This window comes from Mesoplodon densirostris, chromosome 7 (genome assembly GCF_025265405.1).
Source record: "Mesoplodon densirostris isolate mMesDen1 chromosome 7, mMesDen1 primary haplotype, whole genome shotgun sequence".
NCBI classification, from domain to species: Eukaryota; Metazoa; Chordata; class Mammalia; order Artiodactyla; family Ziphiidae; genus Mesoplodon; species Mesoplodon densirostris.
Window position 1 is genome coordinate 117642560 of NC_082667.1, and position 18398 is coordinate 117660957.

At 43.8% G+C, this 18398-nt stretch overlaps 1 protein-coding gene across 1 annotated transcript; it reads left to right on the forward strand.

The window, feature by feature from the left end:
- Positions 1-125: 125 nt before the first annotated feature.
- ACRV1 (acrosomal vesicle protein 1) lies at positions 126-5433 on the forward strand. The gene is made up of 3 exons (XM_060105513.1): positions 126-189; positions 4431-4544; positions 5309-5433. Exons 1-3 carry the CDS (start codon positions 126-128, stop codon positions 5431-5433), a joined length of 303 nt encoding a protein of 100 aa, XP_059961496.1.
- The last annotated feature ends 12965 nt before the right edge of the window (positions 5434-18398 follow it).

Genomic DNA, 18398 nt, shown 5'->3' on the forward strand with positions numbered 1-18398 from the left:
TTGCCTGGGCTGCGATTGGCTGCTCCTCCCAGCCTGGAATTATAAAGCCGTATCTCAGAGGCTCTCAAGGCCTGTGGTTCTGTCCTGCCTTCTGTAAATCTTTGGGTCTGGGGCCAAATCCAGAGATGGGTAAGTGCCTCCTGCTGCTGCTGGTGGTGGTCCTGTCCTCACTGCTGGGATTCCTGCAAGGTGAGCACTCTGGGGAGCATGTAGGAGGGCAATGGGGACTGAGGAGAACCTGGGTGAGTGGCAGGTTATGTTTCCAGGCACTGCCTCTCTCTTTGACTCTTTGTCTGCTTGCCTTGACATTAGAATGTCCAACAGATAAGATGACCATATACATTTTACAATTTAATCTGGGGCATTCTGCTTTTGTAGGAATACATTTCAATATCTTTTTGCTTGAAAGTCTGTTTTTCATAACTTCAACTGGTTAAATATTTTTGAAAGCTGAAATACTTGGGTACTCCATTTGTTGACTACTTTAAGATTTCAAACTGTTGGGGTTATACTGTAGAAACAGGATGGACCTTTACCCAAACTTGGATCAGATGTCAAGACTGATGATGTCACATATGCACCAGGAGAGTATGAAAAGGTTTATTACTTACCTAATGAGGCTTTCTCGGGAGAACAGGGCTTACTGCCAGGTGTCTTAAGATGGCTTGAGGGAGCAGAGAAAGGAGACTCAAATTTCTTTGGTGGTGAGGGGGACAGACAGGGCAAGGGTTCCTGCATTCAGGTAGGGGCTTGCATGGTTTGAAACTCCCACCAGTGGTAAAGGAGGGGGCTCCTGAGGCCCAGATGTGGGGCACAGGGGAGAGACTTCAAGGCTGCCAGCTGTGAAACATCAAAAAATGGAGTCAGAAAATCTACTACCTGACCAAAATGCAACTGATATTTGCAGGACCTTTTACAAAATGTTCATTACTGTTGTAGCACACTTAGATTGAATCACAATGTAGTTCCTTAGAAGCTAAACCATTTTCAGATCTGCTTGATGACAAGGAGCAGGGAGAAATTTTGCTAAAGACTATTTTTTATTCCACATCACAAAACTTTTACAGTTCAGTTATTTTACCTGTGGGTGTGTATGTGCACATACATATATAATATATAAAATATATTTTTTCATATATATAATTCATAATATAACATTCTATATGTTATATATATTATATATTTTAACATTATAATATATAACATTAAAATATATAAAGTATTTACATATATATTTATTTATAGTCATATACTATCTGGTTTGGACACAGTTAGGACACAATTCAGAATTACTTGTGAATCAAAACTAACTATAAGGGCATTTTTTGCTCTCTGGGTCTCAATTAAGTAAAAACTTTTTTTTTTCTGCAATATTATATTCTACCAGCATTTGTATTTATTCTTTCACAGTAGAAAGAAATGATTTTATGTTCTATGTGGACTTTTAAATTAAATTTATTATAGCATTCACAAAAAGTCAGGTGTTTTACCTTCTACAGAATATACTTTCATAACTTTTATTTGATTCCATGATTGATTGAAAACTGGAATGATCATTGGCATTAACAGGTATCATTTGTTTCCAATGTCCTTCTTCAGCAAACGGAATCAGCCTCTTAATAGTCAATGTTTTGTTTGTTTTGTAAAAGCACCAGAAGACTCAGAATAAAAAAATATAAACAATTAATTTAGAAGAACACACATTTGATCTAAATGAAAATCCATCACCCTGGCTTGTGCTTCCCTCTGAAGCTGATAGGAGTAAAAATCATTTGTCTGGAAGGTGATCCCAGGATATACCAGGAGGGGTGTGGGGAAGTCAGACAGAATATGCAATGAAGTTAATAAGCTGGACACCATGGTGAGCAAATGGAATCCATCCTGCTGGAAATTCTGGAGGACAGTGTAGAGGATCCAACTCATCGGTGAGAAAGTTGGAGTATTCATCTACCGATTCCCCATCTGTTCTTGGGAGAGGGATGCTCCCAGGGGCATCTGCTCTCCACTGTTCCAGCTGCCCTGTATGCACAGTGAGTGTGTCCTACAGCCCCCTGTCAGAGTCACAAGTGTTGCAGTCACAAGCATGTGGAGGTGAAGGCTGAGGGCTACGGGGAGGGAGACGGGAATTACACCTGCTTCAGTCAGTGATACGTGAGGCCTCTGTTGCAGCTGCACAAGTGACATCATCCTAGGGCAGAGTCTTCTTCAAATAACTACTAACTTTCAAAAGAGCCACTGAAATTCTTAAGGAGATTTGTATCTTTAGGAGGTTTTCATGGGATCAGGGACAGCACAGGCCCAGGGGCGATGGTAAATATTGACAGACAGGCTGTTCAAGTTATACAGTCATCATTAAGTTTAGAGGAAGAGGAATTGAGTGCTCAGTTTTCTATTGAGTATGCACTTTTCAAAGTTCATTCCAGTGAAAAGCTTTATTGCAAGATAAAATGTGTGAGTAAATTAAAAAATGTATAGTTTCAGATTTAAACTACATAAAAAATGATGAGGCCATGGCAAGCACATTGAAATGACCTTCTATTTGTTCTGCTGTAGGTTTCCCAGCCTGTTTCCCACATAAATACTTCATTTATACTTGACCTTTAATTTCTCACATTTTGCACGGATTCAGTTGACTTGTGGCTTCCTTCCAGTTTCCACCATCTTTCCTAGCCCTCTGTTACTCTCTCTTTCTTTAAAATCTATTGTCTGCACAGCTGCCAGAGTGAAACTGCAAAACATAAATCAGTTAATGTCATTCTCTATTGAAAAACCTCTGATGGCTTCCTCCAACTTTGAATAAAATCCCAGTTCTTACAATGGCCTAAACTGTCTTGTCCAAATAAGATATAAACTGAACTACAGATGTTATTTTAAATCTTCTAGTAGGCATATTAAAAATATAAGAAATGTGTAAAATTAACTTTAATAGTACACTTCATTTAACCCAATACTTCTAAAATATTATTTCAGCATGTAATCAACATCAAAGTTACTGATGAGCAATTAAAAATTTTTTGTGTGCTAAGTGTTTGAAATTGACCTACAGCCCATCTGTTTGGACTACCCGCATTTCACAGGCTCAACAGCCATGTAAGTCCCGTGGATACCATGTACAACACTGCGGGTCTAAGTGGATACGTGCTTATGGTCTGGTCTCTACCGACCTCTTCAGTCCCACTTTATAACATTCTCACCCTTTTCCACTTTACCTGTGCTGCTCTTTTTGTTTCTCAAACTGGCCAAGCTAATTCCGTCTCAGAATCTTTCTGTGCACTTGCCTGTGGATCTTCCTGGAACCAGTTTCCCAACTTCTCCCAGCCGTTTATGTAGTCAGCTTAAAAAAAAAAAATCATTCAGGTTTGAGCTTAAATCACCCGTGAGAAAGCTTTTCTGCCTCCCCAAGGACTCCCCACGCTGTCTCCTCCATGTTTCCTTCATCTCACCGTCTTCACGAGTCACCAGGACCTGGAATAACCTTTCTTATTTTTTCATTGTCAGTCATTTTCCCCATTTATTTGTTTAGTGTTTAAATAAGTGGAATGCATGTTTCCTTGCTCCTTCAGCACTCAATTCCCAACACCTGGAATTGTGCCTCCCACATGTCAGGTGCTCATTGTTTGGTGAATAACTCAGGGAGCGCAGGGACCACTGGGTGCTCATCCCAAGGAGGAGGCTCCAGGGCAAGTGTTTGTCCGGAAGCTCCCTCCCTCCCTCCCTGCCTCCCTCCCTCCCTCCCTCCCTTCCTCCCTTCCTTCCTCCCCTCCTCTCCTACTCTCCTCAGTCTCCCCCTGGCTTGCCTCACTCCCTTACTTCCAATCTTCTCTTTTACTTCCCATCTCCCTCCTCCCACGCGTCCTTTCTCTCCCCTACCTGCCCCCTTCAGCTCTCCTTTTAGGCTGAGTCCTGGCGGTCTCCTCAGAGCCCGACTCCTCAGATGAAAGGGAGAGTGGAGGGTGGGGCTTTTTGTGAAGGAGGGCGAGGGGAGGCTTTGTGAAGCTGCAGCCAGGACGGAGCAGGGGTGGGCAGTGCCGACTCCTTCGCAACTCCAACCATCACCTGTTCTGCTCCTGCAGATGCCATTCACATGGAACATCTTCAATGGTGCCCCATGGTGTTGGGGTGATAATCAGTTGGCAAGTGGGGTCAATGGAGCTGCAGTGAAGGGCTTGACCTCATTCCTCCAGCAGCACAGCCCATCCCTGGGAGGACAGGCAGAGCCCTCTGTGCTCAGGTGCAGACCTTGTGCCTAGAGGCACACACGCCTCCTCCAGGTGTAAGCCAAGCACGGAGAAATGACCTGCTTTCAGCACATTCCTCAGGCGCTGGGAGCTGGTCAGTGTCCAGGCGAACCTGGGTCACAAGTGTGCTCCCTCCTGAGCAACCGGGATGCTAGGCCGGAAGAGCCTTATTGTGCTGCTTTGACTTTCCAGCTCTAGAATGTTTCCAGTGTCACCGAGTCAATGCCAGTGGGGTTTGCGAGAGCGGGAAAAGCTTCTGCCAGACTCAAGGCAGCCAGCACTGCTTCCTGAGGAAGGTCTACGAAGGTAGGTGGGGCCTGAGAAGTCTCCTGGTGACCTTTGCCAGAGGTTAGGGGCTGGCAGTGGGTGTTCAGGGTGGGGGGATAGTATGAACCCTCCATGGGACACCATGAGAGCCTGGGCCCCAAGAAGAAGGCCGGGTGCCTGTAGGACTCAGGGCAGTGTCCCCTCAGGAACCCTGGGAATAGGAACTGCATAGAAAAGGGGTTGGTTTTCTTTTCTTAACCTAGTGAAACATTTTCATCTCGTTGCGGTACTGGGCTGCCACTCACTATTAATTGGGATGGTGACCTGTAAGCAAAGTAGGGAGTTTAGTTCCTGAGGGTAACTGGAACTGGGCTGCTGAAATTCTTCTGAGTGGGACCTGACTGTGATGGGGTTTTGGGGAACTAGGGACATAGATTGGGGGAGAAATGGTCAGGGTGGAGAGGGCAATTTCTATTCATCCTCTCTGCCCTGTCTTGTGTGGAGGGAATGGATTGAGCTCTAATATACAGAGCTTGAAGAGCTATTATAAGAGAGCCCATTAGGGGGGCCTACCTCCAGCATCTCATTCCCAGGAGACAGACATTCTCCCTACCAAGAGCACGAGTCCTCCATAGAATGTGCTATTTTCCCTTCATTCTTGATTATTTGGTTGATGCATTGATCCTGTGATTTCGTTAGGAATATTTACTGAGCTGCATACCAGGATATGCTGGGTCCCATACCTATGGGCCTGCAGCCTGGGTTCTGGGGCCTCACTTACCCTCTTCTCTGTCCCTTTCCAGGTGACACCATTTCCTATGGATACCAGGGTTGTAGCAGCCTCTGTGTTCCTATGAAGCTCTTTAAACTCAGTGTTGCTGTGGAATTTAGATGCTGCCATGACTCACCTCTCTGCAACAAGTTCTAAAGACAGGGCCCAGCTTTTGCCCTGATGTGGTGGATGAAGCTAAGTTAGGATCCATTTCAACCACCACAGTCTCCAAGATTCTGTGATCTGAATATGGGTCCCCTATGAGAAACAGCCTCAGACTCATTCTGTTTTCAGACCCCCTTTCCTTTACTTCATTGCGAGATGCCCCAGGGATAATTTCTGAAACCAAATCGGGGTGAAGATTGATGGGCATAACTAGGTCCAAGGCTACCTTCTCCCTTTTCAGGCCCTAATCATCAGTCACATTGATTGCTGCTTAAAAAGGCAGCGTCTGTGGAAGGCTGCATTTGTGATTCTGCGTGTTCTGGGGGCAGGAACTAAAGGAGGAGGGAGAGTCTTTGAAAGCTGAAAACAGTAGAAGTGTGAGGGGAGTCCATAAATGATGGGTTAGTTGAGTGGGCTAGGTGTTGTAACACAAATCTCTTAAGTATAAGTGGCTTAAATAAAAAAAAAATGGAGTCACTTATGTCAAAGTGATCTAAGATGGAGGTGGGAGGCTATTAAGGAAGTGGAACTTACACACGGCCATCCCTAAACCCAACATAAACTTTGGACCCATCCATCCTGAGACCACCTGGAACTTGTCTACTCCTTAGAGACCACAGCTCAGCAACCAATGTGCTGCCAGCAAGTGACTGAAAGTCTGCCGGCACCAATCGTAGTTCTGTAAAGATAACTTATGTTACTTCTCTGGAATATCTTTTTTGCCTTTAGAAGCCCCCACTATTTTCTGTTCCCCCTGGAGCACATTTGAGTTGCCATTCGAATCGGTGCCTCCCAAAATGCAATTCTTAGAACTCTAAATAAACTCTTTTTCTTATTTGCAGCCTTCTGCATTTTTTGGTTATCACCTGATAATGGTCTCCGGATCACCATGGCTTGTTTTTGTATTCACAGAAAACATGCCACAGGCTGGGTGGGAGAGTGGGTTTAGACACATCTCCTCAAGGGTGCAAACCATGTGGACGTTAGAAGACTTTCCTCTGGTGTGGGTTGACTGGATCAGTGGTGGACACTTGACCCAAGTTGAGTCAATAAAATTCTCTTTCCTGGCAATTTGTTACTGGATTTTAGAGTCTAATTCTTTGAATGTGATTAGAACTGTAATATGAAACTCAGCTGCTATGGGGTGCCCATCTTCATCCATGTGATGGAGAACCAGAGAAAGTCCATCTGCAACGACAGAAGACTTAAGATAATTCTGAGTGGTGGAATTATCTTTAGAATAAGAAGCAGAGTGCATATGTGATCTTATTCTGGCACACTAAGTACCCATTTTTCATCCACCAATGCTTGATGTTTAAATATTTCACCCAAAGGTGCATTTCAAAGGTGCAAAGATGTTGAATGTCACTAAAATGTATCCAGTCCTTGTGATTGTGTCTGCTTTCAGCATTATATATTTCCGTGATGCAGCCAATGATAAGACAACAATGATAATCGTAAGTTGCAGGTATCAAAAGCAGTACTCTTGTATGCATTATATCTTTTAACTCTCACAGTGCACTGTCCATAGGAAGTATTGCTACCATTACTATGCTGTGAATATAGCCACACTTTTCTGGACTTCAAAAAAAAAAGTATATAAGGTCATGTATAATAAAATTAAAATAAACAATAATCTATTAACCAGAGTTAATCAATATAAATATTTTAGTCTCTATACTTCCAGGTTTATTATCACGTACATAAATGTTTAACCATCCCAAATTTGCCTGAGAAAAGGGAGTTTACCATGATGTGGGACTTTCAGTGCCAAAGTCAGTAAAGTCCCAGGGACACCTGGGGTGAGCTGATCACTCTGTTATAGTTTTCTGTTGTTGTGTTTTGTTTCATTTTTTAAGAATGTATTTTACAAAAAGATAATGAAAATGCAGTACATGGCTTTCAAGAGGCAAACCTTCGTTCGGTGGCCAGCCGCTGAGCCAGCTTACCAGGTTACCAGAGTCACCAGCTTACAAGACTTCCCACCCACCCAGTACTCACCACACAGGAGACAGGACAGAGCCACACTCAGCCCTAGCAGTCTGTCCACTGGCCTCGGAAAGAGGTGCCCTAAGCAGGCTGCTGCTCCAAAGCCCAGCTCTCCTGGGGCTTTGACCTTATACTGGCTCTCGGTGGAAGCAGGGGCCACTTGTTGGCATAGCAGGTCCACTATCAGTGTCTTTTGATAAGCTCAGTGCTCTTCCACCACACTCCCCACTCCAGGGGGTGCCACAGGCTCTCAGAGTAAACCCTCAGTTGATGAGACTTTTGTTTTTCAGGGGAGTCTGGGGAAATGTTCTCCCAGACTCTCTCAGAGTCTCCCAGACTCTCCCAGCAACATAGCCACAATATGTTGCTAATGGTATCCTCATGATGTCTTCTGAGGACCTGACACAATCAAGGCCTTGAGTCCCCTGAGCTTTTTCCTGCCTCACTTCACCCCACCATGGACTGAGGCAGAGACATGGATGCTCATGCGCAGGATGCTCTGGAGGGTGGGCAAGGTAGATGGAGACCACGCAGAAGTCAGGGTGCTATTTGGGGTGGAGGCGGTGATGACTTACCTCACTCAGGAAGATTGTTGTGGGTTCAGGTAGGAAGAATGGGTATGAACTGAAGGCAACTGTGAAGAAAATAAATGCAGGTAGTCCTCACTTCGCACACACCCAATATGCACGTATTTCAGTTACCATGCATTAGTTAAATAATACCAGTCCCTCCATGACATAGTTCAAATTCTGATTACCACGGTATATGAACTGTGAGTAATTGCATAAAATATGAACTTACTACTAGACCTTCAGTCCACAAATCCAAATCACTATGTAGGTAACTGATGGCTTATCATGACCAGCGATCATGTTATGTCTTTCAAAGTAACATGTGCATCTGTTGTTCAACTGACTCACAGAGAGCAAAGCATATAATTCTGTTGCTTGTCTCCAGGGAAAAAACCCACATGATTCAGGAACTTTTGGATAGATTTCATGATATTGAAAATATGAAGGATCAAATTCAGGCAGGGCATCTGACCCCGGCTGGGGGCAGTCCCTGGCTGAGGCCTCTTGGTGGGGCAGCTGGGGTTGGAGTGGGCCTTAGATGAGGGGAGGCCTGTGAGGGCTCAAACAATGCACTGGCTGGTGCCTCCAACTTTGGAGAGGGTTCCAGCAGTTCCCAGACCAGAAGCTCTAGGATAAATAAATGGATTTCCTTCCCATATAGTCTAGCTGTTCTTTAAATTGCTGTTTCTTTGCTTTGTCCTAGGGTTGGCGAGTCTTCACTTGGGCCCCTTCCAGCAATATCCCTCCCTCCTGCAAGTCGTAGCATCTGGGGCGGGAGGGGTGTCTCATGGGTACCGTGTCTTCATTTTCCTACCTGTTTCTATGTGGTCCTTCTATGTGCAATAGCTGTTCAATCAGCCCTCAGATCTTCTTCAAGAGGAATTGCTGTAACGTGGATGGACCTAGAGACTGTCATACAGAGTGAGCTAAGTCAGAAAGAGAAAAACAAATATCGTATAATGTCACTTATATGTGGAATCTAGAAAAATGGTACAAATGAACTTATTTGCAAAGCAGAAATAGAGACACAGATGTAGAGAACAAACATATGGATACCAAGGGAGGAAGGGTAGGTGTGATGAGCTGGGAGATTGGGATTGACATATATACACTACTATGTATAAAATAGATAACTAATGAGAACCTACTGTATAGCACAGGGAACTCTACTCAATGCTCCGTGATGACCTAAATGGGAAGGAAATCCAAAAAAGAGGGTATACATATATACGTATAGCTGATTCACTTTGCTGTACAGCAGAAACTAACACAACACTATAAAGCAACTATACTCCAATAAAAATTAATTTAAAAAAAAGAGGAATTGCTCTAAACGTATGTAGGTATAGATTCAGTGTTTCCTGTTCTTTTTATTGTTCTGTGAATTACTCTTCTGTCCTTGAGGGCCTCTGGCCCCTATCCCGTTTCTTATTTCAGGATGGCATATATACTCTACCTTATTTTAGCTTTCTGTCTTTTTATCTCTCAGGTATGTGGGGTTCCTGTACATACAAAAGTAATTTTAAGTTTGTCCTATTACTCTGTCTCATGTAAATTTAATTCTTAGACCAGCCAAAAGAACCTAGAAGGGTAGAGGAAAATTTTCTTCCTTCTCAACAGTATATTCAAAGATGTGCAACCATCACTGTGATCGGTTTTAGAACATTTTCATCACTCCAGCAAGAAATCCTGCACCCACGGGCTGTCACCTTTTATCACAACTGTCTTTCCATCTCCACCGCCTCCACTGCCAGCCCTAAGCCACTACTAAGCTACTTTCTTTATAGATTTGCCTATTGTGGATTTTTCATGTAAGTGGAATCATATGATATCTGGTCCTTTATGATTGGCTTTTTTCACTTAGGATAATGTTTTCAAGGCTTATAGTGTTGTAGCATGTAACAGTATTTCATTTCTTTTTAGTACTGAATAATATTCTTCTAAGGATATACCACATTTTATTTATCTATTTACCAGCTGATACACATTTGGGTTGTTTTCACTCTTTGGCTATTTGAATAATGCTGTTATGAATGTTTAGGTACAAGCTTTGGGGTAGACCTAAGTTTTGCTGTCTCTTGCGTATATACCTCTGGTATGGAATTGCTGGGTGATATGGTATACTTAAGCTTTTGAGGAACTGCCAGAATGTTTTCCAAAGTGACTGCCCCATTTTACATTCCCAACAGCAGGGTATGAGGGTTCCAGTTTCTCCACATCTTTGCAAAACTTGTTATTATCTTGTTTGTCATAGCCATCCTCATGGGTATGAAGTGGTATCTCATTGTGGTTTTTTTTTTTTACTTTTTACTTTTGGCTGCTTTGGTTCTTTGTTGCTGTGCATGGCTTTCTCTAGTTGTGGCGAGCGGGGGCTGCTCTTTTTTGTGGTGCACAGGCTTCTCATTGTGGTGGCTTCTCTTATTACAGAGCACAGGATCGAGGCACGTGGGCTTCAGTAGTTGTGGCACGCGGGCTCAATAGTTGTGGTTTGCAGGCTCTAGAGCGCAGGCTCAGTAGTTGTGGCACACGGGCTTAGTTGCTCCATGGCATGTGGGATCTTCCCGGACCAGGGCTCAAACCCATGTCCCCTGCATTGGCAGGCGGATTCTTAACCACTGCACCACCAGGGAAGCCCTCTCATTGTGGTTTTGATTCGGATTTCCCTGATGGCTAATGACGTTGAGAATCTTTTTGTGACCTTATTGGCCATTTCTATATTTTCATTGGGGAAATGTCTGTATAGATCCTTTGCCCATTTTAAAACTGGGTTATATATCTTTTTATTGTTGAATTATAAGAGTTCTTTATATACTCTAGATAAAATTCTTGTAATAAATATATGACTTGCAAACATTTTCGTCCATTTTGTGGCTAGTGTGTGGTCTTTTTACTGTTTTAGTGGTGCCTTTGAATTACAAAATTTTAAATTTTGATCATGTCCTTTGGTCACTTGTGCTTTTGGTGTCATATCTAGGAAATCATTGTCTACCCCCCCACACACACAATTTCTCTTTTTGTCTCTATCTCTCTGTCTGTCTCTGTCTCTTTATCTCTATAGAAGTATTATAAAGAGATATATAAAATTTTTAGTATGTATTTTATATAAATATAATAAAAGGTAGAAGGCTTCCTTTGAATGACAACTTTTTATTGGGCATCCAGGAGTCAGGACACACAAGGAACTGCAGGTTCGGAATTTATTCTATATTTCTGGGAAGGCAAGGCAATAAAAGCAGTCTATCTCCTTGACTGCCTGCAAGGTGGGTTGGACAGTGAGAGATGTTCTAGCCCATTGTTGCACTCATCACGCAGAACAGAAAGAACCACATTTATCCTCAGCAACCTGTACATCACCTTCAGAAGTGAGATCTTTCCAGTATGAGACTGGTTCCATGGCCCATCTTCCCTGTGGCTATAGCCTAATCCCACCCAAATGGCTGAAGGTACCAAGCTTTGGCAGAGCAGTTCAACTAGCTGTATCCCGTGATGAGATGAGAACACTCTGACACTGACCACCTGCTGTGAGGAGTGTGGCCCTGGGGAATAAGGCTGTGTGGCAGGTCCATTTATCAAGCTGCCCTTAGGAGGGTTCCCACTGCACGTCCTTCCTTTCTGCTTGTGGAGCAGTTAGGAGGGCGAAAAATGATGCCAAAACAGAGAGTGAAGGGAGGGATGCTCTGGAGTACTCTTGCTGCTTGGCCCTGATACATCAGGAAGAAATTTTATACTGATGTCATCAGAGAAACTGACACGAAGACTCAAAGTCTTGAGCTCCCCAGTGCTTTCTGCCCTAGATCCATGTCCCTCCCCACTACATACATCATTCTTCCATGCTCCACACCCACACACGAGTGGAAATATCCTGGAGGCTGAGCATTGACAGGTGAAAGAACATGGGTTTAAAATGCCTGGAGTCTCTGTAATGACCTATATTGGGAAAAGAATCTAAAAAACAGTGGATATATGTATATGTAAAACGGATTCACTTTGCTGTATACCTGAAACTAACACAACATTGTAAATTAACTATACACCAATAAAAATTTTTAAAAAGTGATCTTGGGACAATAAAAGTTTCATACAAAAACATAAAATGCCTGGAGTGCATTAGTGGCGGTCAGTGTTGATGATGGCAATTAAAGTGCTGGTAGTGGTGGATTATGCTGGTGGGGTGTTTACAGCAAGCTAGACAGGAGAGGTTTAGGGGCTGGTCCAGGTGGTTTATACATGTGGGTTTTTTTTTTTTTTTCTTTTGGTACGCGGGCCTCTCACCGCTGTGGCCTCTCTCGTTGCGGAGCACAGGCTCCGGACGCGCAGGCCCAGCGGCCATGGCTCACGGGTCCAGCCGCTCCGCGGCATGTGGGATCTTCCCGGACCGGGGCACGAACCCGCGTCCCCTGCATTGGCAGGCGGACTCTCAACCACTGCGCCACCAGGGAAGCCCTATACATGTGGGTTTTATTATCAATGTTCCAGAAAAGCAGCTATTCAAACAGAGTGTACTTTCTGCATAATTGGTGAAAAATATACAAAATCCACAAGAGAACGTATTGTAAGAAGATGCATGTTTCCAGTGGTGATTTGGGAAAAGATGAAGGACCAGTGATGAGGGAAGCCTGTTCATCCACCCATAAAGCAGCATTCCTTTTCTTGTGACTGCTACAGTTGGTCATTGGTCTGGACAAGGTTAGCAGGTTTCCAAGGTAGAACATGAATGAGAGGAGACATGGTGGGAGATGGCAGCTCAAGAAATGAGGCAAAATAGCCACACTCCTTGTGTGATGTTGGGGGAAGGGAGACAAATGACCATATGGAAGGATGTTTGCCAATGTGTGTGTGTCTTGGGGGTGAAGTTAGGACTGATGATTCGACCAATCGTACAGGCAGAGAATAGAGGTCACTAAATATAAACTTGTGAAAATACTTAGTCCCAATTTTTTAATTAAACTTTCCTTAACTGGATTCTCTAGTTAGTAGTTGAAAAGAAAATGAATGTAAAGAATTGAACCTATAACCTAATGACTTAAGTGCTATTATATTCCCTACTTCCTTGATGGGGAAATTGAGGGCTGTAGATGAATGACTTGCCAGAGTCTCATAGCCAGTAGAGGTTGGAACGAGTCTTCAAACCCAGATTCATCTGATTTCTGAGTCTGCTCTGGCCAGGGCACTTCCGGCTTGGGTTTCTGCCTAGACACATTACTGAAAGATCTGATAGGGATTGGCGTGGGCCTGGAAGCTTGTGGTGGTTCTAGGCGCCCCCTGTCTGGCTGCTGCCCACGTATAGGTTCCTGCACTGGGAGAGATTGTGCCTGATGACCTCTAAGTAGACTGACCATATAATTTATTCCCTAGACTGAAGCACTGGGGAGTGAAAGGGGTAATTTAGTATGTAAGCTTGGAATAAAGTCATGAATTAGAAGTGATTATTATACCTCTCCCAACTTTGGAAGTCTCACGGGCTCAGGATAAATTTAATATACGACTTTTATCAAGCTCTCAATTCCTGATCAACCTCTGAAGCCTCCTCTCCTGAAAAATGAGAATACTTCCACAATACATCATTCAGGGATATGATGTATCATCCAGCATAACTCCACCATTTAAAATGACCGTTGTCTTCCAGTGCAACCTGATGTAGACACATTATGGAATGCTGTTTAAGAAACTTTATGGGGAAGAGTGGCTGAAGGAAGCCCAGCTGGGAATGTGGGGCAGCATATTCTTCTCTGAGGAGGTCATGGCCTTTTCTGGTTTAGATTGAACTCACGATGTTTCTCAATGATTTATGTGAGGTTCAGATATACAAGTGGAGCTCTTTTAGTCATATAGTATCTCCATTTTATTTTAGCATAATTAGATAGCTGTCACAGACATTTTCCAGTGGGCCCACATCCCCTAAATCATTATTTTTTTTTAAGTATAGTTGATTTACAATGTTGCGTTAGTTTCTGGTGTACAGCAAAGTGATTCAGTTATACATCTATTCTTTTTCATATTTTTTCCATTATAGGTTATTACAGGATATTGAATATAGTTCCCTGTGCTACACAGTAGGACCTTGTTGTTTATTTATTTCATATATAGTAGTTTGTATCCACTACTCCCAAACTCCTAATTTATCCCCCCACCCCATTTCCCCTTTGTTAAGCATAAGTTTGTTTTCTAAGTCTGAGTCTATTTTTGTTTCGTAAATAAGTTCATTTGTGTCATATTTTAGATTCCACATACAAGCAATGTCATATGGTATTTGTCTTTCTCTTTCTGAGCTACTTCACTTGGCATAATAATCTCTAGGTTCATCCATGTTGCTGAAAATGACATTGTTTCATTCTGTTTTTTTGGCTGAGTAACTTTCCATTGTGTATATATATCTGTAAGATGTTATGGAAAAACCCAAACGAACTTTTTGGCCAACCCAATATATATACCACATCTTTATCCATTCATCTGTTGATGGACATTTAGGTTGCTTCCATGTCTTGGCTATCTTAAATAGTGCTGATATGAACATTGGGGTGCATGTATATTTTCAAATTAGAGTTCTTGATATGTGCCTAGGAGTAAGATTGCTGAATCATATAGCAAGCCTATTTTTAATTTTTTAAAGGAACCTTCAGACTTCCTCCAGACTAAAGGAACTTCCATTATGGCTGCACCAATTTACATCTCCACCAACAGTGTAGAAGTGTCCCCTTTTCTCCACACCCTCTACAGCATGTATAATTTGTAGACTTTATAATGATGACCACCACTATCCTTCCCTTAGGAAACATCATCAGGATGTTTGAGGAGCATAAACTTCCATGAGAAGATTTGACCACATCATTATTTTCTGCTTTTCACTCTCTTTTCCCAGGTTCCCCAGTGATAACGTGGCTCTTTACAGTATCACATTACGCATTGTGTACTATGCACTATTATTATCAATACATCCTTCAAGTTTGCACAGAACAGAGTATCTTCAGCACAACGCTATGAAAGAAGAATTCTGCTCCTTGGCAGCTCCAATAATTTGTGTATATCCTGTTTCCTCCATTCTCTACTCCTTCCTCACCCTCTGTTCTTGCATAGTGATGACGGGGGCATGTGGGACTTGGGGAACCGTGTGCATCTCTGGAATTCCACTATCATGTTAGAGTGACCTGCTGAGCATACAGAGGACCCTGGGTCCCTCAGCACAGTTCCTCAGTGTGGGGACTGGGTAACAATGACATCGTTCATCCATGCACCCCACACTCCTGCAGAATCTACTCTGAATCATTTTTGTCTTCTGAAGGTGGTGAAGGGGAGTTCTCACGCATCATAGCCCTCCTCCCACAGTGTAGGAGACAGCTGGACTCTCAGTCTGTGGGTGCGTAGGGTTTCTTGGCCCTCTTCCTCCCGTAGTTGCCTTCTGGGCTGGCAGATCCTAAGCATTCATTTACTTGTCCTCTTATTCTTGTTTAGTCAGAAATATTACTGAGCATCCGCTCTGTACCATGCATTGTGCGGAGTGCTTCTGGCTAATGGTGAACGTGACTGTCAAGGTCTCTGCCATGAAAGGGTTGCCTAGATGCAGAAGGAGAGAGGGAAAAGGGAGACCGCCACTGTGACCTGGAATGTTTTCTCTAGCACCCAGCCTGCACATTGGGATCTTGTTCCATGATCTTTCTCCTTCCTTTGGCTGGATTTCCAAGCAAGAATACTCTGGTTGGGGAATTGGCTATTTTTTTATTATACATGATTAATAAACTCAGGATACTACAGGATTGTACTTTCAGAGGTATTAGGGCATAGGTATTTCTTTGAGCAACGAAATTTTAAATAAAAAAAATTATCTGCTTCCTTTGAAGTCCAGAGAAATAAGATTAATATAGCAGGAATTGATTTATATTTTATAAAATAAACTAGTCCTCTATAGTGCTTTTATTCCTTCTTTGTTTTGGAAGTATTTGCTGTATATTTAATATATTTGTGATAGGCTGAAGATATATCCTAATTTAGATATGTATGATAGCAGTAGATGTGGATACTGGTTTATAGAAAATACTAAGTAAATGTTTGCTGTTATAACTACCCCCAGCACTGGCAACACTGATTCAGTATTGAGAGGCCCACTGCGGTCTCAATTATGAGCTCGAATATAGGGAGGGGGAAGGGAAAGCAAACAGCACAGGCTGCACCTACAATGAGTGCGTCCTGAGCCCTGAGGCTGTATCAGCCCAGGTTGGGTACTGGCTTGAGCTGTGGGACTGGAGGGGAGGTGGTCATGGGGACTTTGGACCCAGAGGAAATGGCTATCTTAGCAAAGCCTGGCCCACATGACAAGCTCTTGTTCTTGGGCCTGGGGCAGTGGGATGTCCAGAGAGTAAAGAGTCAGGGACTGTTGAGGGGCCCAGAGATCTGGTCAGGTGTCATGTCCCCCACTCATCAGGAGGCAGCCTCAAGGGATCAGGAGGGACACCTGGGACATTTATCCTCGGAAGTGTCCAAGGGGGCTGGTTCTGTGGGAACGTTTCCTGCGTGGCTGTGAAACACCCACCGGCAGGTGTGTAAAAGGCAGCTTCTGCCCACAGCCCAGGAGCAGCTCAGTCCAGATTCCTCGGCTTCCCTCAGCTGCACACAAGAGCAGTCTGTCCCCACACTCCTGGACACCCTGCCCCCCGCTGCAGCCGCCTCTGCCTCTTCCCGCCATCCCAGGCTGACATGGACAAGTCCCTGCTCCTGCTGCTGGGAGTCTTGCCTTTCGTGCTCTTCCGAGGAGTGGGTGAGTCCCTGTGGTGGCTGGGCAGGGGGTGACGACGTGGAGGTGGGCTGGGCAGCAGCACCTGGATGGTGATCTGACCAGCTTGGGAGGGGACAACTCAAGGATGAGGTTCTGGGACAATCTGACCAGCAAGGATCTGAGGCCTCTTTCTGCTGTCCCCATCCCGACTGCTACCAGGGAAAGAGTTCAGGTTCCTTTCCAAGGTCTCAGAGTGGGGTCAGTCCCTCCCTGGGGCCTCTTCTCAATGGGAGGTTTTGTGGCTTGCTGGAATGGCCCTAAGAGGCAGAGCCAATGGTTGCTCAAGACTTTCTATAAAGACACAGCCAAGGGGCAATGATCTACCAGGAACAGGTCCCTGAAAGGCTTATCTTGAACCAATATTATTGCAGTACTCTTTTCACTTATATTTGTGTGTACTTTGGATGACTTTTGGTGCTGTGGTAGGAAATTTTTGGAGACTAAAATCTGCCTCCTCATCCTCAAGCCAGTGTAGTCCTTATGCCCCATCCATTTCCCCAAGATCCTGGCCCAGGGTGGCTATATGGGATGCACTGAATGTGTTCTGTACAATTGCTCCAAAGCTTAAGTGAGCTTCTGAGCACAGAGCTGCTACTATGGGGAGTTCATCCAGGCTCCCAGGGAACAAAAATTAAGGAGACATAATCTCTTAGTGCTGTTTAGGTGCAAGTTTGGAAATTTCTCTTGCTTGGTTAGAACACATACCTTTTTTTTTCTCTTATATCTCACTGTCCAGTATCTGCCATATCCCCTGGCAGGTAAAGTGTCATATTCTTGTTCAAGGTTATTTTGAAAAAAAAAACAGCTTTAGTGAGATATTATTCACATACCATGCAATTCACTCATAATGTATGCACAAAGTTATTTATGATTAATGGATTTTGATATCCGCAGGTCAAAGACCCCATTTCCTTAAATATCCAAGGGAAAAAATCTAGTGGGGATCTTTCTTACCCCAAATTATACGCAGGAAAATATTTAGAGTCACGCTTTGTCCTTAAACTCCTACGTTCTAATGTGTCTTACACACCTTGGTCTCAGCCCATTCAACCCTAGCCTCAGCTTCCATGTCTGCTTCTCTGCAGCTCCAGCCACATTGTGTAAGGTCTGCAGTATTTTTAAGAAGGGCAAATGTTTGCAAGGCAAGGGTAACTGCACATCTGAAGAAGGCCCGGGATGCAGAACTTCGGATATATACTTTTTCAATGTGAGAGGTAATGCTCTTAAACCAGGCTTTTCTGGCTTGAGCTGTTGCCTAACTCCTGACACTGGGTAGGGGCTCCAGTCTGAGGGAGCCCTCGCTGAGAGGTGAATGTGTCCCTAGTCTACAGGCCAGGCTTGGGGTGGCTGGGGAAGGTTCCAGGTACTGTTGTCTGGCACTGAGTGTCAGTGTCCTTCTCTTCCAGATACATGGCGCTACAACCACACTCAACTGGACTCTTATGATAAGTGTAGAGCTTGGAAGTTGATTCGTGGGGACTTCAAGGTTTTGAGCTATTGCTGTAAAGGTCAAGATTTCTGCAATATATAGAGAGGAAAACCACTGCATTGGAAGTCTCACTAATTGCTGATTCCTTTTCAGTGATGCCCCCTCACCCTTCTCTTCCTGGCATCTCTGGTCCCATATC

Bases quoted from the DNA above. Each gene is read 5' to 3' on its own strand.
- ACRV1 (XM_060105513.1), top strand. From the start codon at position 126: ATGGGTAAGTGCCTCCTGCTGCTGCTGGTGGTGGTCCTGTCCTCACTG. The intron at 190-4,430 runs GTGAGCACTCTG...TTGACTTTCCAG, and splicing joins ACTGCTGGGATTCCTGCAAG to CTCTAGAATGTTTCCAGTGT. The intron at 4,545-5,308 runs GTAGGTGGGGCC...GTCCCTTTCCAG, and splicing joins CCTGAGGAAGGTCTACGAAG to GTGACACCATTTCCTATGGA.